The sequence below is a fragment of the Eutrema salsugineum genome, unplaced genomic scaffold (genome assembly GCF_000478725.1).
Source record: "Eutrema salsugineum unplaced genomic scaffold, Eutsalg1_0 scaffold_12, whole genome shotgun sequence".
Taxonomy (NCBI): Eukaryota; Viridiplantae; Streptophyta; class Magnoliopsida; order Brassicales; family Brassicaceae; genus Eutrema; species Eutrema salsugineum.
This window is the reverse complement of record NW_006256895.1, coordinates 10194428-10222108: the sequence shown is the minus strand read 5'-3', so window position 1 is coordinate 10222108 and position 27681 is coordinate 10194428. Positions and strand designations below refer to the sequence as shown.

The following is a 27681-nucleotide window of genomic DNA, read 5'->3' as shown; positions in this document are numbered from 1 at the left end:
AGGACGAGGTCGCCAGTTTCGAAGTGTTTACCTTTCACCCGTTTGTTGTAGTAACGAGCGATCTGCTGCTGATAGTTTTGCATGCGTAATAAAGCGTGATCTCGCTCCTCCTCGAGCATGTCGAAGCTATCCTTCAGCATTCTTCCATTTGTTTTGGTGTCTTGTGTCAACATTGTTCTGCGAATGCTCGGTAGACCGACCTCGGCGGGAGCTAAAGCTTCAATACCGTGAGACAATGAGAAAGGAGTTTTGTTCGTTGATCGTCGCGGTGTAGTTTGGTGTGACCATAGAACTCCGTCTAACTCGTCTACCCATAAACCTTTCTTATCTTTGAGTTTGTTCTTGATGCCGTCGAGGATAGTTTTGTTGGTTGCCTCGGCTTGTCTGTTTCCTTGTGGGTATCGTGGTGTTGACTTGCTTAGCCGTATCTTCTATTTGGCACAGAAATCTTCGAATACGTCGGAGATGAACTGAGGACCGTTATCGGTGACGATCTCGTAGGGGAGTCCGTGGCGGCAGATTATGTTTTTCCAGACGGAGTTCTTCACATCGGTTGCTTTGACCTTGAAGTAAGATTCGGCCTCGACCCACTTCGTAAAGTAATCGGTGATGACAAGTATGATTCATTTCTGTCAGGATCGGGGAAGCGGACCTACGATATCCATCACCCATCGCATGAAGGGATAAGGTGGCGAGGAAGCGGCTAGGAGTTTGGCTGGTGCGTGGATCATCGGTGCGTGCCGTTGACATTGCTCGCAGCGAGCTACGAATTGATCATAGTATGTTAGCATTGTCGGCCAAAAGTGGCCGTGATTCTTGATTTTCAGAGCGAGAGCTCGACCATTAGAGTGATTACAACACGCTCCCTGATGTGTTTCTTTCATGACATCTTGTGTCTCCTCACCATGCAGACAGTTGAGCAGGGCTCCTGTCGAACTCCACCGGTAGAGGTCGCCGTATGACTGGACGTATTTGGCGCTTTGAGCTTTAAGATGTCTCGCTGCCCATCGGTCAGGTGAGACTTGGCCATCCGTAATGTAGAGCAAGATTTCGATCCTCCAGTCGTCATTTGATGGCTCCTGTTCATCGGGCTCATCGATGACATCGGGGAGAGGCAATTCGTTGGCGCCTACGTTGTTGGCTTTGAGCTCTTGAACGATACATACTCCTCGAGGCAAGATGATGTTGGGGGTGTCGATGCTTTCGGCTGGGATGACGCGCCTTTGATGCGATTCAGACGTCGAAGCAAGAGCGGCCAGCGCGTCTGCGGAAGTGTTGTCGGTTCTTGGGATTCTGGTGAGGGAGAAAGATTCGAAGCGATCAGTGAGACCCTTAACGGCTTTAAGATACAAATCCATCCGGTCGTTCCTAGTGTCGTAGTCACCGCTGTATTGGCTAGCAACGAGCTAAGAGTCGCAGAAAGCTTCGATTTTCTTGATTCCGATTCCTTGGGCTAGACGAAGTCCCGCGAGCAGGGCCTCGTACTCCGCTTCATTATTTGAGGCTGGGAATTCGATCCGGAATGATTGCTCCAGTATCTCTTTTGTCGTGGATTCCAACCAGATGCCGATACCTGCACCTCGGGATGAGGAAGATCCGTCAACGTATAAAGACCACTTCTCGTCAGGTAGGTCGGTCTGGCTTAACTCCGGGGGAAGCTCCACCAGAAAATCTGCGAGGACCTGCTATTTGGCGCTTGTTTTATTGCGATACTCAATGTCATACTCTGTCAGCTCGATAGCTCACTTCACCATGCGACCTGACTGGCTCGGGCTATATCGTATTGTTCGAAGTGGTTGATTTGTCAAGACGACGATCGAGTGAGACAGGAAGTATGGTCGTAGCTTTCTGGCCGACATAATGACTGCGAGTGCGAGCTTCTCCAAAGTTGGGTAACAATTTTCTGCGTCGTCCAGAGTTTTACTGACGTAGAAAATCGGTGTCAGCTCGCCTCGATATTCCTTGACGAGGACTCTGCTCACTGCCGAGCTTGATACTGCGATGTAGAGGTAAAGGGTTTCGCCCGTTTAAGGTTTTGCTAAAATTGGTGGGCTTGCGAGGTACGCCTTCAGTTGCCGGTAAGACGTTGGACCTCACGAATGTTGCGAGGTGATGGGAGATTGATTAGGGCATCGATCTGCTTCGGGTTCGCCTCGATTTCTCGTTTAGTGACGATGTAGCCGAGGAATTCTCCGGATGTAACCCCGAAAGTGCACTTAGTCGGATTGAGCTTCATTTGATATTGATTCAGGACAGTGAAGCAAGCCTGCAGATGACCGATGTGGTCACAGGCGGTAAGTGATTTTACCAGCATATCGTCGATGTAAACCTCCATCGTTCGTCCCAACTGCTCGGCAAACATGTGGTTGACTAGTCGTTGGTACGTCGCGCCCGCATTTTTTAAGTCGAAAGGCATCACCTTATAACAGTAGGTCCCCCGGTTAGTGAGGAAGGACGTCTTTTTGCGATCTTCGGGATGCATCGTGATCTGATTATAGCCGGAGAAGGTATCCATAAATGACAATAGTTCGTTTCCTGCGGTTGCCTCGACAATTCGATCTATATGTGGCAAGGGGAAACTATCCTTGGGGCACGCCTTGTTGAGATCGGTGAAGTCCACGAAGATTCTCCATTTGCCATTTTTTTTTACGACGACTGGGTTTGCTAACCACTCCGGATATTTTACCTCGACGATCGAGACAGCCTTCGATAGACGCTCGAATTCATCATTGATGGCTTGGGCCTTTTCCGGACCTAACTTTCTCCTTTTTTGCTTGATCGGTTTAAACGCAGGATCGATATTGAGCTTGTGACTTGTTATCGCGGGATCAATCTTAGGCATATCGCGTACCGACCAGGCGAACGTTGATGCATTTCGGCGAAGAAGTCTTATGAGCTCAACCTTAATTTCTTCTTCTAGGTCAGCTCTGATTCCTACGCATCGTTCGGGATTGCTTTCGTCGATGTTTACTTGTACGACGAGCTCTCGCTTAGGTCCTTCCTGAGATGGTAAATCGACTTGAGTTACAGGTAAGATCGTGAGGCACGCCTTGGCTGGAACCATGGATTTGAATCGGAGCTTGTGTTCGGCCGCGAAGCAGAGTCTCGACATCTCTTGAGATCCTCGAATAGTTTTTACCCCGAACGTTGTTGGGAACTTGAGGCATTGATGATAGGTTGATGGCACCGCCTTCATGGATTGTAGCCAGGGTGTTCCCAGAATTACGTTATAGATGGCAGGTTTGTCGATGACGACAAATTTGACGAGGCGAGTCGTCTTCGACAAACCGCATAGACCGAGAGTCTGATCATTCCGATCGAGTAGACCGTATCTCCATCGAATCCTGTGAGTGGCTTAACTGAGGACTTGAGGTGATGGTTTGCGAGTTCCATTTTGTCAAGAGTTTCTTTGAAAATCAGGTCTACTGAGCTTCCTGTATCGACCAATATCCGTGACACCTCGCAATCTGCAACCCGCAGCTCGATCAAAAGCGGGTCGTTATGTGGCATGTCGACTCCCTCCGTATCGGCCTCGGAGAATGTGATCGCATCGCTTTCAGCAGTCTTAGGATCTTTTACTCCCCATTTCTGTGCAAGCATGACCTGGCGGCCGTACTTTTTTATCGACCTAACGGAATCATTGCATGTTGATAGACCCCCTATAATCATGAACACCTTTTTTCGAGATGCTGGAGGAGTGTCACCTCGAGGTTGGTTACCCCGATCTCTCTTTGCGAGGTCGTCGTTGCTTGCTCGCTCGTTGAAGGAAGAGGCAGAGGCTGCTCGGTGGGTACCGTCGGTCGAGCTTCATTGCTGCGCGGTGCGGTATTTTGGGGTTGGTTTGCTAAGGCGATTTCTCCCTTACGATATTTGGCGAGTAAATAAGTCTGTAGCTCGCGACACATCGCCGTTGGATGGCCGTACTTGTTGTGATAATCGCAGAAAGATCTTGTTTCCCCGCGGTCTCCTTGTTGCCATGTGTTTGATTGGTTTTGGTACTGGCGATTCTGTTGTTGTTGAGTGTTATTATTGTATGTCGCTCCTCGGCGATTGTTACCTCGATAGTTATTGTCGAGGTGTTGTCGGGGCTCTTGATAATCTTATTTGGGGATCTCATTGTGAGGTTGCTGTTTTGGCACCGTCTTTGCTGGCGAGGCAATCTCTTTCTTTTCCTCGTCTTCGATGTACAAGGTGGCGCGGTGAAGCGCATTTTCGAGAGTTCGTGGGGTTTGAAGATGTACAAGGTGGCGCGGTGAAGCGCATTTTCAAGAGTTCGCTGAATTTGAAGTTGTCCTGAAACTTCGTATCAATTTGAAGTGTGTTTCGAAGGGTCGACAGCGATGCCTCGAAGTACCGTTTTGGTTTGCCAAAAAAACAGCCAGTAAATGGAAACGTCGTTGCCAAAAAACAGATTGGAGAATCTAAACGTACACACAATACACTAAGCATACATACATTACTAAATTAACCAACATATCATAAGAATCTACAAATTAGTCCTTTTCTTTAATATAATTGCGGTCAAAGCAGTTGGGGTTAGAGAAACGCCACTTCTGAATACTGCATCTGCGTCTGGAGTTCTGCTTCTAGCGGTTGGAGTCAACTATTGAGAAAGTGCGCTTAGAAACAAGGTTATTGACATATTAGGGTTTCTGGTTTCTGTCAGCTCAGATGATTCTTGTCCAGGAAGCAACACACGTGGAAGCTGAGACTTACCTTGAAAGATAATGCCTTTTGGTCCAGTGCCTTTCCTATAATAAGGTCTATCCATATCAACCGCTCATATGATTTAAGTCTTTTGGATATACTCAGAAAACTCTCCACAAAACCTTAACTTGAACACAGCTTTTTCTGGGTTTCAGACAGCCCAGATTTGAACAGTTTCTGATCTTTCTTGCGCAGGAAGCAAAGTTCGCCACAGACTTACCTGAATTCCAATGAAGACTCCGTCAGCTCCGTTGGTTTCACTGACATGAGCTTTCTCCATAAATGGCACAGGTTGGGACTTCCTTGCTCAGATCCATCTGGAAGCTCTTCCTCAAAACACCAACTCAAAACTGTCCTTTGCTTCTTCTTCTTCATCTCTGTTTTGCTTTGCCTCGCCTCTCGCCACTCCGACCTGCTCCGATCCCATTCCCAAATCATATCCTTTGCGGTGGTGATGGTCCATTCTTCCTCCGCAACGTCTCCACCTCTAATTAAGATTTCGCCAAGCTTGTTCTCCTTCTTCTTGTTTAAGAGCGGTCTCTGCCTCCTCTTTTCCTCTCTGTTGTTAATCGCTGTTGTTAATCTAATCCTTCTTTCTCGCTCTATTGCTTCTCTCCCTTTTCCCTTTCATTTCCTCTTCACAGCTTCTTTATCTCTTCTATCTTCTTCTTCCTTTCACGATTCCTTTTCTCCTTCCTCTTTTTTTCTTTTCTTTTTTTATTTCCCTTCTCTTTTTTTTTTTTCTTGCGGCTGTCCCCAAACCTATTTTCTACCTAAGTAATTAGTCTCTAATCAAACCTAAGCTAGATCAGTGAATTAAAGGAAATGAGAAAAGGGGTCAAAAGCTAAGGTTTGGGATGTCACAGATAATGTCAGAGTAAGATCACACTTGAACACCGTTGTTTTTTTTTTTCTTACAATGCTTGTTTCTGTTTTCAAATTTCTTCGACATGTTTTGTAGTATATGGAAGTCGAATTCAATATATCGATGCATTGCAACGTATGCGAGAGAAAAAATCGCTCGAGTTATTTCCAAGTACATAGGTAAATACCAAAGTAACGCTTCCTTGTAATTTATTATAAGATTGGTGTCACGATATATCTATGTTTCCAAGAGTTTTGTGAATTTGAATGATCAACAAGTAGGTGTTGAAACATTTTGTAACGGATATGAACAATCACAAGGTTGTGGTCAAGGTTAGGATTGATCCGAAGAAGTTGTTGAAGAAACTCAACAATAGACGAAGAAACTAGCAAGGAGCAGTTTTACTTGGTGCCTGCAAGGTTCACATCACAAACTTAAAACTAAAGGCCACCTCTTTTCCTTTTGCCTCCGGCTGGCTCGATTTGAACCAAACTTGGAACATAATTAAGAATAGCCACATGACGTCCCTCTGTTATTTCAAGTCCAAAATCCACTTGTGTGACTTTGTTATCCTCCCCAACAATGGATATCACGTCTTTGTTCTTGGTCTCGGTCTCGTCTTCCAAGTCAAGCCAATTCTCACAAATCATGACGACTTTCTTGTCCTCGTCGAACAAGAAATTTGTGTCGTGATCAATTTGAAGATCTGCATGGCTCAAATCCAAAGCTAAGACCTTTGTCCACGACACCACATGGTTGGTCTCATCAATCTTATTTGACACCCAAATCTCAGTCTTGCATGTAACATTCCGCTGAAATAACACGGAAAGTTTCTCTTCTTTCACAACGGAAAGACCTGCAACTACCAAGTTGCCACACTGATAGGGAAACGGCACCGGTACAGCTTTCTCTGTTGAATAATCAAACTTGAGCAAGGATGCATTGCATTGCGCTTTTGTTCTATCTGTAGCGAACCAGTAAGTGCTTCCTTTCAAAGAAGCTTTGAGAAAAGTGAGATCATCGGTCCAGCCTGGAGGGATGACATCATCCTCATCAAGCGTCCTCCATGAGTCAGAGCTGAACTCGTAGATTTCAAAAATGTTGTTTCTACCAATAATATAGCTCAAGACTTTGTAGCTCTTTTTGTTGTCGTATCCGAGAAAAAAGCTGCGGTAGCCTTTATGGCTAGGAGTGCTGGGTCTGAACCACCTGGTTTCACCAGTAAACGGGTTCCAAACCACGAATCTAGATCTGTCCCAGGAGGTGCACAATAGCAATCCGTCACAGTGAAAGACTCGATATATGTCGAATGGAGAAGAATGCGAATCGACTAGGCTAAGCTCACTTTTTACCTCTACAGATGGAACTGGTCCCTCGAGGTCGAAGACTGTCGGACAAATCCTGTCTGCTCTGGTCTTCGTGAGCACCAGAAACTGCTTCGCGGCTTTGTCAGTGTGCTTTCTTGCGAACCTCCCATCACCACCGTTAATTAAACGGTTCCACTGTTTGCAAATAGATCCCAGTCGCTTCAGATACTTAGCCGGAACGTGGCAGAGTATCTCATCCTCCACCAAATCCTTTGGAAGATCTCTGAGTATCGTCATCGCCATCGGTCTCTCAAGGGGAGCGGCGGAGGTAGATCTCTGAACCTGAATACGAGAGAATAATCTTAGGGTTGACTCTACTTTTTAACGGTTAGATTTCGTTTCATCTTATATTCCGGTTTAAATCGATAGGACCCAAAAGACCCGGTATCCGGTTGTGGTCCGGTTCTCAAAGGTGAATTACGCGAATATATCGACCAACAACAACTACGCATTGGACGAGATCAAGGAAGTAAAATGAGAGATTTGGTTTATCTATTAACCGGTTCGTCTGTTTGTAATCTTGAACCAAACCGTATGTACCAAAACGTTTACCAACAATTCATCTTTCCCTTTCACGATCTCAAAGTTGATAGCAAATTCCAAGTTGTGAATGGATCAGAAACTGCGGTTTATGAACAAAAACCGGCATGAGTTTGTCTATTGCGTTGGCTTACATGGAAAGAAACACAAAAGATTCTTATCAAGTCACTATATAGGACTGTAACTTTGAATCGTCATATCATCTCGACTTCAATATCATTTTTTATCCAAGAGGTTCGCGGATTAAACAAGAAGGAAACATGAACAACTCCAACTTGCAGTGTTTCATCTCTAAACCTCACTAAGTCTGACCGGTTTTTCCACTGGCTTCAGCTATCATTACTCCAGCTCACCCCTATTGTACAGCTGCAGTGTATCTGTACAACAATAGAGAGATATGGAGGTCAAGATTTAATGTTTCCGAAAACATTAAGCAAGATCTTGGTGCCAATACACACATGATCTTATTAACATTCCGAGATTAAAAAAAAAAAACCTCGGATATTGAGGTAAGAGAGGAAGAGAGAGTGTACCTGAGCAGCCACCAATGTGCTTTCCTCCTGGTCATGAACAAAAACATGATATACAATTAGATTTGTCAATGTGCAGCAACGAAGATTTCATTGCACATTTCGTGTTTAAGAAATGTTCTGTTTTCAGGCAAAAAATCAAGAAAAAATTATGAGCACTAAAAGTCGATAAAGTATCGACAATACCTCACTACCGCAAAAGTCGAACTATTTATTAAAACAAAGCTCTAGTTATTTTTAGATCACTAAAAGTTTAAATTACCCCTAAACATCTATAAAATATGACAATACCTCACTACTGCCCAAAAACCGACCATTTGCTCACATGTTCTGTGAAGGGTTTTAGATTCTTTGATTTTTCTACGGAAATCAGAATTTTGATCTGAGAGAGGGGGAGAGAGAAATGGGGAGGAGGATATTGAACGATGTGAATTCGGAGAAGCGAGGGAAAGCTTCGGTGGAATTGAGATTCTTCACCTCTCTCCCGTTTCGACTCATGTAAAAAAGTTATGGCCACTTTCTTTCTTTCTTTCCTTTTAAGAACATTGGACATTCTTGAAAACTGTGTTTGTGTGTTTTCAGGTGATTTATTCTTACTGTAGATATAAGCTGTCGGTGTTCGGCAATCTGGTCAATCTATCTTTGGGGATTAGGAATAAGCGAGGTTGGAAATTGCTGGCATACCTGCTTAAAGCTTCAAAGCTTGAAATTCTGATTGTCCAGGTGTATTCTATAAGCAAAACCTATGAACAAATATATATGAACATACACGAACTTACGAACTTAGTGGTTGATCATTTTCATACAACTTGTTGATTGCTGCTTCTTCAGGTTCTGAATGGTTACATAGGCGATGTCTCCATGCCTCTGAACAAAGTGAAGGGATATACAAGCAGCAATCAACATTGGTGGCTGCAATACATCGTTTACAAGCAGCAATACTTCGCATATCCCTAGTTATCGAATACATCGTTTACAAGCAGTCGATTCGCATGTCTCCATGTCTCCATGCCTCTGAACAATGCCATCACTTTTTCTTGCAATGCCTTCACTTTTTCTTACATAGGCGATGTCTCCATGCCTCCGAACAAAGTGAAGGCATTGGATGTTACGAATTCTTTATTTTACCTTAGTATCTCTCACTATCCATATCTTTTAGAACAAGTTATCTAAAATAAAATTTGGTCCATTTAAAATCAGTTTTTCTTGGCAAATTAGATAGAAACTCAACATTCTCAAATTGGAAGAGAAGATAGACCACTGTACTTGTTGAAGAATAGTGTTGAGATAGTGTTGAGATAGTTATGTGAATCAAGAAATATTCCCCTTTTTTTGTAAGAATTCATTCGTTTGGCAAGTTATGGAGACCGGTGGAGCCTACTACATGTCTGTGAATCAAGAAATTTTCAATCTCAATGGGATATAAGTCATAGACATGCAAAAACTTCACTCAAACTTGTAAAATTCTGAATAAGTTTTAGCTTAGAAATTAAGAAGTTGAGATTTTTCATTCAAACAGGTAAAAAAACTGATGCTCTGATATAATTCCACAGACCATCACATTTTACGGAGAAGACCATGTAGGGGAAAGGAAAAAACTTAAACTAGAATAGTTTAAGCGTGATTAATTCGAAACAAACATTAGCTCGTGGTCAATACAAATCTCCTGTTATATGGCTCTGTCTGCATCAACCACAAAAACCAGCTTGAGTCTCATTGCTTAACACCAACTTCATCCTCCTTGAGGCTTCCACAAACGTTACATTCAAGAACCCTCGAAGCATCATGAGTCTTTGGCGGAAGCGGAGCAAGAGTGCCAAAACAATTCTCCTTCTCACACATATATCTCGCAAAGAAATATGCGTGAGGGAAACTAGATTCTTCTTCTTCTTCTTCCTCTTCTCCACCCTCTAAATCCTCCATCTCTTCTTGTTTACCTTCATCCTCCATCTCTTCCATAGCCTCGTTCTCATCTTCCTCTTCCTCGCCTTCCGACCAACTAGATTCCACTTTGCACCGATCACAAACACATTTGAAACCATAATCTTCAAGCAACCTCTTTTGTCTGCTCGAGTAGTTCATGTTCACAGGGAAGTAGCTCAAACAGACTTCTCTTCCTTCAGGAAGATCGTGAATCATCCTTATGACGATATCGGTATTGCCATCGGAATCAGAGTCGACGTAATCGAATCTACAAGCATTAGGAAGACAATCGTGATTGAAAAACGACGTATTGGGATAAATCCCATACGCGCGTACCGATCTTTTCTCATTCGAAACAGAGAACGGCTCCATCAAGCCAAAGCCGTTAACTTTATCCTTAGCCAGCAGAGCCGCCGTGATCTCCGGCGAGAACGAAACCGGAATAGGTGGACACACGGCGGATAAAAGAGAATGAAGGAAATTAACTGCGGCGGAATCAGCAGGATCTCCGTTACCTTGGAGAGAGAGCAATAACTGGAAATCAGAAGGAGAATTGGCGGCGAGGTCGTAAGAGGCGAGGAGGAAACGAGCTTGGACTTGTCGTTCGGGAGGTTGATCGGAGAACGCGGCGGAATATGATTGGTGAATCCAGCGGAGAGATTCGCAGAGCCAAGGAGTGTGAGAGGCGGAGCAAGAACGGTAACTACAAAAGGAGACGAGGGAGCAAGATTGACATTTCCGCGCCGATTGAGATAGCTGCCGGAAACAATGGTCGCAGTAAGGAGAAGAAGGAGAGGAGAGGAAGGGAAAAGCAGAGTAGAGGAGGAGAGGAGACTCTCTGAGGATAACTTGTCCAGCACGAAGAGGCTGTGCCGCCACTAAACTTCTTCCTCTTCCTTCGATTTCTGCAATTCTCAGCAGCGTCTCCGCCTTAGCTCCGCCGTCGTTCATCTTTTACCACCAGCCGCCGTCGATTAGGGTTTTAACAGAATTAAACAAATTTATACGGAGGCAAATGGGAAAGGACTAAACGGTGTCGTTTTATTATCACGTTGACGTTTGGGTATAAGAGAGACATACTAATGGGCCTTATACATGCTCGTCGCACTTTTGGCCCACGAGGTAAGAAAATGATCATACAAAATTGTGTTTATGATGAATCAAAAGAGAATTAGGTGTTGGAGCCTACTTGAAACGGTTAGGTCTACCAAATTTGTTTTTCTATAATACAATTAGATTCGTTTGTTGAGAATGGATAACCTGTTTTCTATTTTGATATCAGAATATCTTTAATCGATAGTTGTATAATAGATTGGGAAAGAAAAAAAGTATGTTACATGTTATGGTAAATGATAAAAGTTGATGATTTAGTGACCTTAGTTTTTGATAGGACCTTCTCAAACTATTTGTAGGTTCTGTTCAAATTTTTTACTACGGATATATTTAATATGACTAATTTTTATACAGTATTTAGGTCCAAGTTCATATATTTAATTGACCATTTAAAATAACTCGTTAAATCGAAACCATGTTCGATTGTTTACTTGCACATATTAAAAAATGGCATTATTTCCTTCTTGTTACTTACGGCATGTAATGGATGTTTATGTTAAAATTGTGGTCTAGTGACAACTAAGACTAGAAGACAAAATAAATGGTAAAGTTGTAAAAGTTAAATGAATGAAATCGTTGAAAAGTAAAATGTTTCAAGTTTCATAAATCGATCCCATTTTGTTTGTTTGTCCTAAAATTGAAACAAATGACATTAATAAATTGGAATTGAAATCATGATTTTTTGTGTTTATCATAAAAAGAAAGAGAATTAGTTAGTCCAATAATGTTTGTCTACCGATCAGAAACTTTGAATGTAGGCCTTGAATGTTTGCAGATTTTAGAATAGATTTTGGTTTTTGTTTTTCAAAAATCTATTTTTTCATCCATTCAAGATTTTAGTAAAACTGATTCCCTATTTTTTAGGAAAACTAGTTTTTCAAATAACTACCATTTTGTAAACAAAAACTAAAATCTACTCTCATGTAGTTTTTATCTCAATTGTCGTGACTTTTTGTTCTATAAAAATAAAATATATATATATATATATATTAATTAAACAATTCTTAGCCATCAATATATTTTTTATATAAAATCATCAGTCTCATACTATCATACATACAAAACAAATCTCATAATTTTGTCAATTAAATTTCTGCAAAATAAATTTAATTTTATTAATAAAAATATATCTAAATTAATAACTTTAAAAGCATACATATTTACATACACATTCATATATGCATTTCAGTAAAAATGTGCTTGTTTTTTTAAACACTTAAAACAAAACAAAGTTTGAAAAAACATTAAAAAATATAAATCAAGGTTTAAAAAATATATATATATATATATATAAAACAAAAACCAAAATATAAATAAACCACAATTCAAGTTTTTTTGAACCCAAAATCTACAGCAAAATCAAAAACTGAAAACTCAAAAACTAAAATCTAAAAACCAAAAACCAGAAGTCAAAAACCAAAAACTAAAATCTAAAAACCACTCAAACATTCATGGTCGTAATAAATGAAAAAGAGAGAGAGAGACAGAGACGTAACAAAACGGCGCCGTTTGAATTTCGGCGCAAATCAGAAAGCCACTAATAAAAAGAAAGTTGATCGGCGTCGGTGGTAATGATTTAACCGCTGGCCATTAACGCAAACGCGGCTTTCTTATAAACTCACACAGACATCGAGACAGAGAAAGGAGTGGTCCACTCTCTATCCATCGAAGAAGAAGAAGACAAAGAAAGACGAGCAAATAGAGCCGTTGAAGCGTACAATCTAAGGCATTAGCCCATAAGAAACCAAAAAAGAGTATTCTTTTTCTCTTTCGATTTCAATATAAGTGAAGAGAGAGAGAGAGTGAGCGAAAGTCTCAGTTTTCATGGTTTCACGGGACATGGCGGGTTTAAACGACGACGTCTCACTCGACATTGAAGAGATCTACAATGGTGGGAAGGTTTGTTTTAGCTACGAAATTTACTTTCTTTATTTACTTTCTCGACCCATTTCCCTATCTCTTTCGTTTTCCTCATTTGCTCTGGTTTTCTACTTTTATGGCAATGTGAATCGTCGCATTTCGGTTTCTCTCTCTATGGTATTCCTAATTAGCTTCCAATCTAAGTTAGAATTTTTGGGTAATTGAAGATTTATCTTCAGTATCTATAGCTTCTTTTTCAGATTGAAATCAATGTATTATTTAGCTGTTTGTCAAAGCGTTCTGGATTTAGTTTTTAAGCATAAGTTGGATTGAAATCAAAGTGGGTTTTCACTTAAAAGTTGTTTCACTTTGTCTTATGATGATGATCTGTTGAATTTCATCAGAAATCCATCAATTTGGGAGTTTGTTTTATTCGATTCTCATTTTTCTTCTGCATAAAAAAGGTCAAAGAGATTCCCTTGAAAAATGGTATCTTTTTTATTTGCTCCATGATTGATATATGATGTCTGACTTTTTTTGTAGCTACAAGTTATCTCTTCTACTGATTTTCTGAGTCTTGCACATGGGAGAATCTCTTGGGGACCTTTTTTTTTGTGTGGTCTGGAACAAAGTTGGAATGTTCCTTTATTAGCTGTATCTGCTTAAAAAGAAAATAAGATTATTGTGGTTTCTAAATGTTAAGCTGAGTTTTTGGATGAGACTAATGGTGTGCATATGACAATCAAAGCTTGTGGCATTGTTTAGTTTTTCTGTTAATTTTTGGATAAACTGATTCGTTTCTTCCTTGTTTTGATCTTTTGCAGGAGCATCATGTCAAAACTTGCCATGGTTTAGTTTCAGTTGTAGTCTATGGAGATCAAGAGAAACCAGCATTGATCACTTACCCAGATGTAGCACTTAATTGTAAGAGTTGGGAGATAGGCATCACTAGTTCATGAATTGTTTTCACTCAATAATCTGATAAGATTCGTTCTTTATTATTGTTTGCTAGATTTGTCGTGTTTCCAAGGATTGTTTCTCTGCCCTGAAGCAGTGTCCTTACTCCTCCATAACTTCTGCATCTACCATATTAGTCCCCCAGGACATGAGGTTTGCAAAATTTGAGCTTTCTTGAAACAATTCTATTCTTTATATATCTACTTTGCTGCTTGCTCACGTTGTTCGGTTCCATCGTTTCTACAAAGAGTTTTTGTAGTTCGGAGCTGCTCCAGTTTGTTCCAATGATCCTTCGCCTTCTGTTGAAGACCTTGCGGACCAGATTCTTGAAGTATTGAACTTCTTTAGGTAATAAAGCTTGAATCATGTTTCAACTAACTCTCTTTCTAAATTTGGCAATCGCACATATAGTCCTGAAAGTGTATGTATATGTCTCTTGCAGCCTCGAGGCGGTAATGTGCATGGGGATCACAGCTGGTGCCTACATCCTTTCCTTATTTGCTGTATGTACTCATTGAGGCTCCTTGAGGATTGATTCGATAGCTACATTCGTAGAACATCATACAATATTAGTGATTGTTTTATGATTGCAGATTAAACATAAAGATCGAGTTTTAGGTCTGATTCTGATATCCCCTCTATGCAAAGCACCCTCATGGTCTGAATGGTTTTATTACAAGGTTAGTTTATATGACTCTACAAAAGGATAAACCACACACGTTTCATTGTACATCCAGACGAATAACACGATGTTAATAAGTCTTATTCTGCTGCAGGTAGTGTCAAACTTGTTGTACTATTATGGCATGTCTGGATTGTTAAAAGATCGTTTTCTTCAGAGGTACTTTAGTAAGGTAAGCTTTACTTGTGATAATTTCCTTGAGGAACCTCGCATATACTCCTAATAGACATCGATTTTTGATAGTTGTTTTTAACCCATTACAGGAAGCTCGTGGTAGCTCTGAAGTTCCAGAGCGGGATGTAGTACATGAATGCAGAAGAGTCAGTGCTTAAATTAGTAGTAGTTTTTTGTTTGTTGATGATTACAATTTTTTTTTCTTCACATTAACTTTTGTTGTAACACTTGTGTGTATCATTGATCCAGCTGCTCGGTGAAAGACATGGTATTAGCCTTAGGCGGTTTCTGGAAGCAATTAACAGGAGACACGACATAACTGATGGGTTGAGAAGTTTGAAATGCCGTACACTCGTTTTTGTTGGCGACCAATCTCCTTTCCACTCTGAGACTCTTCACATGGTGGCTGCATTGGACAGAAAATACAGCGCCTTGGTTGAGGTAAACTAAGGAAACTCGGTAATCTTTAGAGCAAAAGCTTCTCTCAAGGTTAAAGTTTGAGGCTTTTTAGATTTCTTGGAACATGGTTTTGATGTTTCTATGTCTGAATTTTGCAGGTGCAAGCTTGTGGATCAATGGTGACAGAAGAGCAACCACATGCGATGTTGATACCAATGGAGTTCTTCTTCATGGGGTTTGGACTGTATAGGCCTGGTCGGGTTAGTGATAGCCCTCGGAGTCCACTCAGTCCGTCGTGTATTTCGCCGGACCTTCTCTCTCCGGAGAGTCTTGGTCTCAAGTTAAAGCCCATAAAAACTCGGGTTCCCACGATATGTTGAAGCATTGATTCATTCTTTTCTTTCTTTCATATTTTGTGTACCAAATCATAATATTCTTTAATTAAATTGTATTTGTTGTACTCTGTAATCGATTAACTCAAAAACTCTTTATTTAAGAGAGATACGTAGTAGGTTTTATGAGTTGGTATTATTACAATACGTTGAAGATTGTTTCTACTTTTGTTTCAGAAGAAAGAAGAAAAAAAAACAAACTAAGAAATAAACTTTCCTACCTTTTTACCCAAAAAAGTTAAAGAATCCCAAAACATTTCAAAAAAAAAAAAAATGAAGCGAAGTTACAAGTCTCTGTAGTTATCTTCGTGTAGAGATTTTATACAATTTCCTCTTCGGTTTTCTTCTCCGAACTCTCCAAAACATCTATACATCCGGAACACAATCGACGACGGTTCCCAATCACTACCTCTGTGCCCTAGCTTGAGATCAGATGTGGCTTGATACTGTCGTGTGTTATACTGAAACATCATCAAGAGTCGTGAAGAGAACCTTGGATCATCAGAGATATACGCTTTGCACTCTCTGAATGATACAAGTCTCCTTTGAAACCAATCTGTAGAGATGAAGAAATTAAAGTCCAAAGTTGATTTTGAACCAAAGTTGTAGAGAGAACGGGAGAGACACACACACAGAAATGAATTTGGATTTACCTCGCTTGAGCTGTCGGGAGAGAACCACCGTAAGAGAACTCCTAAATGTACAACGGCTGGTATCAACTTGAATAGCAATGGTGTTGTTACCTGTAAGCACGCAAGTTCCGTGTCATATATTTTGTTCTAAACTTACACTTGAAATGAATATGGACCATACCAAGCTTAAAGCCGTTGTTCCAAGAAGCAGGAGGTACAGTTTGCTCTGCAAATAAATTACGAGCAAGCTATATTATGGTACACCACACAACAGCCTGTAAGATATATGCTTAGTTGGATCTAAATAATCAAACGAAGGTATTTTGATTGCTTACCTCAATTAGGTGAAGATTAGATGCTCGACTTAGCAGAACAAAAGCAAATTCTCCAATTTGTGCAAGGGACATTCCAACCTATAAAGGCAAGAATAACTGTGAGACCTACGGGAAGGTTTGGAATAGTGTCAAAACATTAAAGTGGTCACTTCTTACAAGTACTGCAGTTTTGTTATTGTATCCAAAGACTTTAACAACGACTGCCACTACCACGGTCTTTATCACTATCACCAGTAACACGGCTGCTAGCAGAATGTCAACATGGTTCCACAAAAAGTGCATATGTATTAACATGCCGATACTAGCAAGGAATAGCGCTGCAAAAAAGTTGCGGATGGGTTCCACCTGCAAAAGGAACGGGAACGAAGTCACGAATAGTATATACGCAGTAAAGACACTTCTGAAATTAAGAGTGCCCAAAGAAAATGGAAAGAGACTTCTTACTTGTTCAAGAGTATGCTGGGCGAGATCAGTTGTTGAGATCATCACTCCTGCCGCAAAGGAACCCAACTCAAGGCTTAAACCGAGCTTGTCACTACACTGAAGAAGACAAAACAATACTGAGCTCATGAACTGGAAAATATTAGATTCACACAGCCAATAGGCAAGAAGAACAATCAGACTAACCCAAGCGACAAGCAAGCAAAATGCTACAGCGGCCAACTGGTAGAGCTCGTTAGTCTGTCAAAGATTGACGAACACTTGAGTTGATAGACATTTTAAAGACCAAAACGGAAGCAGTTAAGAATTGTTTATATACCTGAGAAGAAAGGCTTGTCATAAGTTTTAGAAACCAAGGTACCCAGGTACGGGACAATACAAACAAAGTAGCCAAAAACGCAATCAAAATAGCCAACCTGGAAAGAAATAATCACACGGTCAAAAATAAATAAAAAAAGTCAAATACTTGGATTGATTAGACACAGTATAACAAGTGTAAAAAGGAAGCAGGATACTGTCGATATTTTCACAGAACTTCCTGAAAAATAGAATACATACGATTTAGCCATGGACAACACTCCTTGTAGGACACCAGATGTGCCACCAAGAACGGGAAGGAGAGCAAAAAGCAAACCCACAGCACAGTCCTAGAGATTCATGAAACCATAAATTAAAAATTTAATGAAAGTTACTGTTGCATAAAACATATTAACTGATGAAACGCAGTCGCATACAAAAGAGTGCGCGGAAACAAACGCTGTGAAAATTATATAGATGTGCTATTGTTTGGAGAGTGGCTAGATACCTGAAGGATAAGAGTTCCAACGGTTATCTGGCCATGTAGAGCACTTATGCTATTTCTTTCCATTAAAAATTTCAAAACCTGGTACAGTAATCACATATGAGAATTAAGCCGCTTTAGGAAAACATAACCGGTCCAATAAAGATAAGATGAAATACAGTGAGAGTGAGCACAATGCATTAATTCTAACAGTGTAGAACAAAGTCAAAATATTACAAATGCAAAACCGTATAATATCACATAAGTTATGCAAAAATACACGAGTGATTATAGGCTATACCACCGCTGTTGATGACATCGAAAGAAATGCACCTACGAATATTCCTTCTGTTAGTTTACCACCACATAACTGCAATGAAGAAACAGCCAAGTCAACCGAATGCATTCTCTGTTCATTATATAAACACAAAATGCCTAATAACTCAATCTTAACTCGACTGCTACTACTATTAAGAAACTACAACATACCGAGGCTGTTATCCCACTCAAGCACATGAACAAAAATATCTGAAGGAGACCTCCTGGAATAGCTACTGCACGAACTACACGAAGCTGCAACCACAAAGTACAATAACTGTCTCAAAAGTTTCAATCGGTTGGAACAAGGAAACCAGACAAATAATATAAGAGGGGGGAGCGAACCTTTGCTGCAGAAAATTCTAATCCTAAAGCAAAAAGGAGAAAGATAACACCAAACTGAGCTACTGTTTCAACCTGTGCTACACAAAAAAATATAAATCAAGTCCTTGTCAACCATTATATAACCAGGCCATCTCTTAGTCATGAAAACTTCCGTAGAAACATCATTTGAATACAAAAGAAGGAGTGGAAGAAGTAAAGCTGATGTAAGCTACCTGCACCATTTCACTAACAAAGCTTAACCCACCCGGCCCAATGACAGATCCAGCCAATAGATACCCAGTAATCACCTGCCATGTAAGCAGTGTAGAAATTAAATAATGTTGCCACGGTTTGATCATTCAAGTGCCAACAAATTGGTTTCTATACTTTCAGAAAGCTGAATCCTCAAATGCTAACGGAATAAACCGGAAAGTCACAAGCTCTGCAAAGCAAGTGTGTGCTTACCGGTTGACCAGCACAAGCAAAGGCAATTCCACCACAAGTAGCAGAAACAATGACGACGACCAAATCTGATATCAGCCTAATAAATGTTTTAAGAGAGATGTCGCCAACAAAAAACCCGTAAGGTAAATTCTTACAAAATATAATCGAACAACGAACTTCCCTTACGAATGGTAAACTTACCTTAAATCTAGCTGCAGTACAGGGTACTTGGATTTTGGATTGGACATGATAAAAATGTTGTCCTGAATTGGAGTAAGCAGCAAATTCACATTACGGGAATGTTTTTACAACCGGGCGCATAATAGATGTATATTCTTCATTTCTTCAGCAATATACAAATATTTTAAGAAAATGTAAGCTTTTACCTTCCTATCTATCAGTCTCGGAGTATCTTCTAAGCCATTCTCGCTATCCAAATTAAAGAATGATCTAGAATAAAAGGCACTGATTGTGTTATAGTTTGCATTAGCCTGTCAAACAAAAGTAGATAACAGCCACTAATTGCACGTAACCACTCCAAAGAGGGTTTAAAGTATCAGGAAGACTCACTTCTCCTCCTTGGTCTTGGTCTCATTTTTCTTGGGCTTAACTCGAGCAACGGTCTCCAGAACGGCCTAATGAGCATAACAAATTGCTTCATTAAAAGAAAGAAACAAAACAAGACAAGATTGTGTATAAGCAATATGGCCCGAGTGAACAAAGATCAAGAATTGCAGCTACCAACCTGCTGATCAGCAACACTATTATTGAAGCTTCCTGGATCAGGAACTGCAAAAGCAAAAAACATTTCAAAAACAGCATATTCAATGACTAAATGACATTTTTTTCATGTCTACACGCAATTCATTAAATGCTAGAAACCATTAAACAGGAGAAATCTATAAACCTAATGTAAATAGACAAAAATTCTAGAATAGATATAAACAGATGTGAGCACAGAGACCACTTAGCTAATCAATGATAAATCCCTAGAGAGGAACAATGATCACAAGCAAGTTGAAACTGCAATCGAAATCCGGGAGAAAACTGAGGCCAAAAACAAGCTGATCTCTCAAGGCAAAAACCCTAGCTCCACCAAATGCAAAAAATGAAAAACAAAAAACATTGAAGATCTAGTAGAAGGAACCTTCATTCTGGTCATTCTCCGGGAACTCCTTCTCAAGTGCCCGATCGATCATATCAGCGAAACTGTCCTCCTTAGGTTTCGTGCTCGTCGCATTGGACTCAGCGGCTGTGCCATTGATCTCCCGTGTGACAACTGAGTCAGTCTCGATATCGGACTCGGCGGAAAAAGCAAGAGAGAAACAACAGATCAGAAGTAACGCGAGAAACCTCATCGCTTTCACACCAGAATTACGCCGCCGCATCTCAGTGATGGTGGCGCGGCGGAGCGATAGAGAGAGAAGAGAGAGAGAGAGAAGAGAGAGAGAGAGTGAGATCGATTTTCCTCGTGTGTGCTTCTTCTTCTTCTCTCTTTCCGGTGGTTGGAGAACGAGAAAGCAGAAAGATTGTGGCAAAATTAATTTTTTATTTTTTAATTAATTAGTGATTTAATAGCTTTATTAATTAATTCCTCTGTTTGCTTAAGGGCCAAAATGTTAGCGTTATAAAGTCCTTTGATTCTGGAAACAAAATTGTGTGGGACGTTGTAAGTGGTAACCGAATCCTTATCACACGCGCTTTTCTCTGGCGCGTGGGTTTTCTTAAGAGAAAAGTATTACTATAATAAAGTAGAAGAAAAAAAGTGATAATATTTGCTGAATTCGCACATTATATAAAAAGATTACGCTTAGAGATTTGAATTTATCTTTCTAGGTTTTGATTGAAATGTTTGGTCTCTTTTGGCTTGTTTAGTTTGGAGTATTTTTACCAAATTCCCTTTATTTTATTCCCTCTTACCTAAGCAAAACTTGGATTAAGTCATTTACATCAGATCTAGTTTGCCTTGACAAAAAGATATAAAAACAAATACATATAAATATATTGAATAGTTATCTTTTAAACTTAAAATTTATAGATTAGTTTTGCTTTTTAACCGTATTTAAAATAATTTGAATTTATTGATTAGTGAGATTGGGTTGTACTCAAACAAATACCACCGTCTGATTTATAAACAAAATTTGTCTTAGGTTTAATTTTTCTAATTGATAACCCCAATTAGTGAAGGTAAATGTATATAATGCAAAGCCTAGAGAAATATTACATCGAAAATGAATAATCAAAAATGGGTTTTAGCATTTTGTTATCTATTTATTGCCATCATATATATATATATATATATATAATCAATTCACATTTTATGGGATGTGATTACGGAGATCTCATTGCACCGGCTCACAGGAGATCAAGCCTAGTCAGAATGTCAAACTAATATCGATTTGAACCGTCGACTGTACGGCATGAGTCAAAGATATTTGACAATATATATTATTTAATTTCCATGTACTTAACATAATCCGCATACTACGTTCTCGCTTATGATTCCCATTTTAGGTTATAAGAAAAGAATGAAGTTTAAAGTGACGTTTACATTAATGAGACAGCAAAACAAAAGAGTGAAGTTTAAAGTTGACAAGAAAGAGTGAAGTGTAAATAATTGGTTGTCACACAGAGGAATCTCAACCTTTTATCTTGAACTGCATAGTGTAATTTAGGTTATGGAATGTTTTAATCCTATATAGTCAGATTCAAATTGATCACCAAAGAAGAAAGTACCAAGGTGGTGTTTTGGTACTTTCGTTAGTTATTAGAATTAATATTGATTTTATTAGCAAGTTATGCACTTCCATTAGTGTATGTGACATTTTTCTTATCTATTTTATTAAAACAGAAGCACATTTAGTGCTTGCATTCAAACACTCCCAAAGTTTTTTTATAATATTTTATTTTATTTTTATATTTAATTTCCGAAAATTAGTTATTAATTTATATATTTTTAGATTTCCTAAAATCTAGATCATCTTTAATTTAAATTTTAAATTATTAGAAATTTAATTAAATTTAGTTACAAAAATTTGCATTAAATTTAATATAAATTCAAAAAATCAAAAAAATTATAATTAAATTTTATTACGAAAATTTAGATAATAATTTTAATACTTTAGAATTTCTTAAATACAGGAAAGATTTAATTTTAAATTTTAAATTTAAATAATATTTTTATAAAAATACATAGTAAATAAATATTTTATCATATTTTATCATAAACAATCGGTCTAAAATATCAAATATTTGAGATTAATAAATATTTATATTATACAATAATATGATCGAGCTGATTAGAGTTATATATATATATATATATATATAAAGTTCATGAGTTAATTTATTAAAACATGTAAGATATTAAGATGATTTGAGACAATTAAACTAACAGATCAGCCCGTTTATATATATATATACATTTTTTAATAGCACAAATAGTAAATAAATATCTTATTATATTTTTTCATAATCAATTGGTCCAAATATTCCATATTAGTAAATATTTATAGGGTTATACAATTATAATTATAGTCTTATACGGGTTAGTTTGTCAAAACATGTAAGATATTAAAAATGATTTAAGACAACTAAGCGGATGGATTAGCAAATTCATAGATATATAGATTGTTTATGTGTAAATCTAAATTCACATAATAACAAAGTTTATTATTAACATTAGATCAATGTATACTTAATTAACGTATACTCTTATTCTACTAATATACAAATTTTACTGTTTAAAATTAAAATATGATAACAATTTTTTGATTTAAAAAAAATAAATAACAAAAATAAATTATATCTAAACAAAAAAAGATAAATGCAATTTATATTAGAAATAAATAAAATAAAATATTCCCGTGTGAACTCACGGGATTAAAATCTAGTTAAATATTAACAGAGAGGCGTTTTGTTGAAAAAAAATTGATAGTGCTAATAATGAAAAACAAGTTTCTTTCATCTATTGGGCCTTCACATCATCGTTACATACAAATCGTTTATTTTGTTAATTATTTTCTTTGTCGTCTATTTTTTTTTTCATTTTGGTCAAGATTTGTAGTCTATTAATTATATACTAGATTTTAATCCCGTGCATTTGCACGGGAATGTTTTATTTTTTATTTCTAATATAAGGTGCATTTATCTTTTCTTGGTTAGATATAGTTTATTTTTGTTATTTATTTTTTTAAATCAAAAAATTGTTATCATATTTTAATTTTAAACAGTAAAATTTGTATATTAGTAGAATAAGAGTATACGTTAATTAAGTATACATTTATCTAATGTTAATTATAAAACTTTGTTATTATGTGAATTTAGATTTACACATAAACATTTTATATATCTATGAATTTGCTAATCCATCCGTTTAGTTGTCTTAAATCATTTTTAATATCTTACATGTTTTGACAAACTAACACATATAAGACTATAATTATAATTGTATAACCCTATAAATATTTACTAATATGAAATATTTGGACCAATTGATTATGAAAAAATATAATAAGATATTTATTTACGATTTGTGCTATTAAAAAAAAATATATATATATATAAAAACGGGCTGACCTGTTAGTTTAATTGTCTCAAATCATCTTAATATCTTACATGTTTTAATAAATTAACTCATGGACTTTATATATATATAACTCTAATCAGCTCGATCATATTATTGTATAATATAAATATTTATTAATCTCAAATATTTGATATTTTAGACCGATTGTTTATGATAAAATATGATAAAATGTTTATTTACTATGCATTTTTATAAAAATATTATTTAAATTTAAAATTTAAAATTAAATCTTTCCTGTATTTAAAAAATTTTAAGTATTAAAATTATTATCTAAATTTTCGTAATAAAATTTAATTATAATTTTTTTTGAATTTTTTGAATTTATATTAAATTTAATGCAGATTTTTGTAACTAAATTTAATTAAATTTCTAATAATTGAAATTTAAATTAAAGATGATCTAGATTTTAGGAAATCTAAAAATATCTAAATTAATAACTAATTTTCGGAAATTAAATAAAAATAAAATAAAATATTATAAAAAAAATTTTGGGAGTGTTTGGATGCAAGCTTCTGCTTTAATAAAATAGATTGTCATAAAAATTATTTGATTTTAAAATATTAAAAATAATGATCAATCCATTTTATCATATGACGTATAATGATTAATCGATTAAATCTATTAAATCTAAAGTACCTACCAATCGATTGAATCTAAAGTACCTACCACACATGCAGTTACGATGAATGCATGGTGTTACGAACGAAATCTACGACGGAATTGCTCATTGCAACAGATAAATCAATGATATATGCGAGATTCTATATGCAAGCTATAATACGATGGAATTTCCAAAGAATTTTGCATCAAAACCTTCATAAAAAAGATTATAATATTCTTCTTTAAATATTCTTCACAAAGTAAAACAAGTTAGATCATAAATCAAGTAAAGCTATCTAGTGAAGCTTGGGTTAACAAAAATAACAAAAGCAGGATGATACGTCTTTGTGAATTAGGTCTTGTCCCATTAAGCTCAATGGGCCGTCTTGGTTGAATAGATAATGTCGGTGCGATTTTATGAAGCATATGATAATCCGGAATATTCGACGCTAAAAGGAAATTCTTAAACCTACTCTACACAACATCCCAAATTTTAGTAATAAAATATAAAAGATTTTTATTCAAAACCGAGAGCGCCCATAGGAGGGGCTTAGTTCTTTCGCTTGATTCCGCTTAGACTCTCACATGCATGGACTTTCTCCATTGTTGGATTCATCAACCTATAACATATTTTAGCTGAATTGATTAATTCTAGTTCTCGATCGAGCATTTTTTAAATAAAAAATTAGAAAATACTTTGTTCACAAATCTATTTTCAAGTAAATGAGTAGAACGAAACCCAAGAACAATTTATAGGCGTAATTTTAACAACAAAAATATGTAAGAGAAAAAAAAATGGGGGTCAATGAGATGTATAATAGCATCTCCAATGGTTTCTTCATTTGTTACTTCAAAAATGAAAATAAAAAATGAAGAAACCATTAGAGTAAATTTTTCTTCATTTTTTCCTTCAAAAAGAATATTCCAAACATATTTCATCTCTATTTTATTATTAATTGCTAATAAAGTCCTCTACTTTTCAGTTTTACAAACTTTCACCTATTTATTTTATTTAGAACAATTGTTAACCAAATTATGATTTTATATAATTTAAAATTTTATTATATAAAAAAAATTAATGTAATGTAAATAAGAACAAACCATACATAAAAACAAACCATACATAAGAGGAAAAAAATACATAACGTAAATAAGAACAAACCACAGCATAATCTTATCATGTATGAGAAGACACATATTTTTCCCATAAATGATCAATTAATGCATTTTGAAGAGAGAAATGAGCTTCTGTATTGTCATTTTATTGCAGTTTTACTTTATAATTTGATTAGTTAAATTTATTGTTTTAAAATTAATTGGGTTAAAAAAACATATAAGTTGTGTTTGGGTATAAATCAAAACATATAAAAAGTTAAGGATACATTTTGTAAATAAAAAAGTTCACCTTCAAAAAATGAAGAAATGAACAGTGTTCCTTCATATTTGAAGGAACACTGTTCATTTCTTCATTTTGAAGGTGAAATTGAAGCACCATTGGAGAAGATTTCTTCATTTTTGTCTTCAAAATGAAGGAAAAAGTGAAATATGAAGGACCATTGGAGATTGGTCTTAGGATACAATACAATACGAGTCACGATGGGCTATAGGTCCAATGAATATAACTTATGAGTGAGTGATAAGGAAAAACACTTTCCTTGTGAAGAAGAAAGAGAATTCACAAAAACTTGGTTAGAAGATCATTCATAATGGAAAATTCAATACTGTTGATCACATCACATGGTTGTATGGACTGAACTTGGACTTTTCTTTAATCCTATAGTTCATTTTACATTTTTCAAGGCAGATTTTTATTTCTTTAATCTTTAATATCTGATGTTCAAAAAAAAAAAAATCCCCGATATCTAATGATACTCCAAGAGTTAAATAAAAAAGGTATTGAAATAAACAATTGAATTTTGCCTCCCCAAGTAGGCAACTATTCCTCCTAGCGCACAATACAGAAAAAGTGACCTCACTCTCACTCCACGCCTATAAAATGCTCCTTAAATGCATAACTTTTTCAATCAATTTTTGTCTAAAAACAGCAAAATAGATGGTTTTGATCAAAGAGAGAGAGATGGAGATTCCGGTTATTGATTTTGGTGAATTGGATGGAGAAAACAGAACCAAGACTATGTCACTTCTTGATCATGCATGTGATAAGTGGGGCTTCTTCATGGTATGTCGTATAATCTTTATGACCAAATCAAGTGTTTCTAAGATATGCATATATATGTTTCTAGATCCAGTTTTAGAGCTGTGTATAGCGTTCATTAAGTGAGGAGCTATGAATTTTCAGGTTGATAATCATGGAATTGATAAAGAGTTGATGGAGAAAGTGAAGAAGATGATTAACTCTCACTATGAGGAACATCTGAAAGAGAAGTTTTACCAGTCAGAGATGGTAAAGGGTTTGGGTGAAGGCAAAACCTCAGATGCAGATTGGGAAAGCAGCTTCTTCATTTGGCATAAGCCAACTTCGAACATTTGCCAGATCCCAAACATTTCAGATGAGCTCATGTAAGTAACTAACAAATGATTTGTCCAAAGCTTTTACCATTTACCTGTTTCGCTTATTATACTAAACAATGTGAGGCTTCTGGTATTGCAGCAAGACCATGGATGAATATGTTTCTCAACTACACAAGTTTGCAGAAAGGCTCTCCAACCTCATGTGTGAAAATCTTGGTCTTGGTCAAGACTACATAATGAAGGCCTTCTCTGGTCTAGAAGGTCCAGCTTTTGGGACAAAAGTGGCTAAATATCCAGAATGCCCTCGTCCTGAGCTCATGAGAGGGCTGAGAGAACATACCGATGCTGGAGGAATCATATTGCTCTTGCAGGATGATCAAGTGCCTGGTCTTGAGTTCTTAAAAGATGGTAAGTGGGTATCGATCCCACCATCCAAGAACAATACCATTTTTGTCAATACAGGTGATCAAGTCGAGATACTGAGTAATGGGAGGTACAAGAGTGTTGTGCACCGTGTAATGACTGTGAAGCATGGAAGTAGACTGTCGATAGCAACATTTTATAATCCAGCAGGTGATTCCACAATATCTCCAGCTCCGGAGCTCTTGTATCCAAGTGGTTACCGGTTTCAAGATTACCTTAAGCTTTATTCAACCACTAAGTTTGGAGACAAAGGCTCCAGACTTCATACCATGAAGAAAATGGAGTATGGGGATTATTCCGTCTAGGATGCATCTGAATGTAACGCTTCTGTATTTCACACGAAATTCTCTATTTTATTATAAAGTTTGTTTCTTCTTGTGTTTCTTTTATAAAGAAAATAACAGTCATGTGAAGATTTTGCTGATTCAGCTGTCCTGCTTGAATTTATTAATGGAAAGATCAGTTCATAATCTTAAGTGTTAACATTTTAACCATTTTATTCGCAGGATAAAATATTGTAATAGAAATTTTAATGATTTTTTTTAGAAATTTGGAAAAAAATTTAATAATATTTATACTGAAATGGAAAGAATATTTGACAAGTTTGGCACATTTTTTTTCTCTAAAAGATTGATGCATAATATCAACGGTCTCTAAATTTACCAAACAGAAACCAAAAATCCAAAAGCAAAGTAGAATAAGAAGAGAAAATATAAAGAGAGAACTTAATTCATGAATATGGGATAAATCAACTTCTATTCAAAACAGAAAACTTATGAAGATGATCAACAATCCAAAAGAGATATAATCATCA

At 37.0% G+C, this 27681-nt stretch overlaps 5 protein-coding genes across 6 annotated transcripts; 2 read left to right on the top strand and 3 right to left on the bottom strand.

Annotated features, from left to right (window-relative positions):
* Positions 1–5779: 5779 nt before the first annotated feature.
* On the bottom strand, positions 5780–7216 carry LOC18025761 (F-box protein ETP2). The gene has a single exon (XM_006408819.2). It carries the CDS (start codon positions 7180–7182, stop codon positions 6013–6015), a length of 1170 nt encoding a protein of 389 aa, XP_006408882.1. The 5' UTR covers positions 7183–7216; the 3' UTR covers positions 5780–6012.
* Positions 7217–9498: 2282 nt separating this feature from the next.
* LOC18025760 (histone-lysine N-methyltransferase ASHR2) lies at positions 9499–10898 on the bottom strand. Its single transcript, XM_006408818.2, has one exon. The coding sequence runs from the start codon at positions 10881–10883 to the stop codon at positions 9723–9725; it is 1161 nt and encodes a 386-aa protein (XP_006408881.1). The 5' UTR covers positions 10884–10898; the 3' UTR covers positions 9499–9722.
* Positions 10899–12675: 1777 nt separating this feature from the next.
* On the top strand, positions 12676–15582 carry LOC18025759 (protein NDL3). Its single transcript, XM_006408817.2, has 10 exons — positions 12676–12944; positions 13730–13829; positions 13918–14015; positions 14122–14210; positions 14305–14365; positions 14456–14542; positions 14639–14716; positions 14808–14864; positions 14968–15159; positions 15276–15582. Exons 1-10 carry the CDS (start codon positions 12870–12872, stop codon positions 15495–15497), a joined length of 1059 nt encoding a protein of 352 aa, XP_006408880.1. The 5' UTR covers positions 12676–12869; the 3' UTR covers positions 15498–15582.
* Positions 15583–15730: 148 nt separating this feature from the next.
* Positions 15731–20293, bottom strand: LOC18025758 (K(+) efflux antiporter 4). 2 transcript variants are annotated; one of them, XM_006408815.2, is made up of 20 exons: positions 19932–20293; positions 19530–19573; positions 19355–19419; positions 19171–19234; positions 18986–19047; positions 18806–18881; positions 18574–18648; positions 18362–18433; positions 18188–18271; positions 18000–18068; positions 17723–17800; positions 17476–17564; positions 17237–17333; positions 17104–17157; positions 16921–17016; positions 16633–16821; positions 16477–16554; positions 16323–16367; positions 16163–16252; positions 15731–16065 (listed from the first exon to the last, which is right to left on the bottom strand). In XM_006408815.2, exons 1-20 carry the CDS (start codon positions 20170–20172, stop codon positions 15982–15984), a joined length of 1752 nt encoding a protein of 583 aa, XP_006408878.1. In that variant the 5' UTR covers positions 20173–20293; the 3' UTR covers positions 15731–15981. The 2 variants fall into 2 exon arrangements, with proteins under 2 accessions (XP_006408878.1, XP_024015990.1); XM_024160222.1 differs by having other exon boundaries at positions 16633–17016.
* Positions 20294–25999: 5706 nt separating this feature from the next.
* On the top strand, positions 26000–27172 carry LOC18025757 (1-aminocyclopropane-1-carboxylate oxidase 1). The gene is made up of 3 exons (XM_006408813.2): positions 26000–26151; positions 26272–26492; positions 26584–27172. The coding sequence occupies exons 1-3, from the start codon at positions 26026–26028 to the stop codon at positions 27170–27172; spliced, it is 936 nt and encodes a 311-aa protein (XP_006408876.1). The 5' UTR covers positions 26000–26025.
* Positions 27173–27681: the final 509 nt, after the last annotated feature.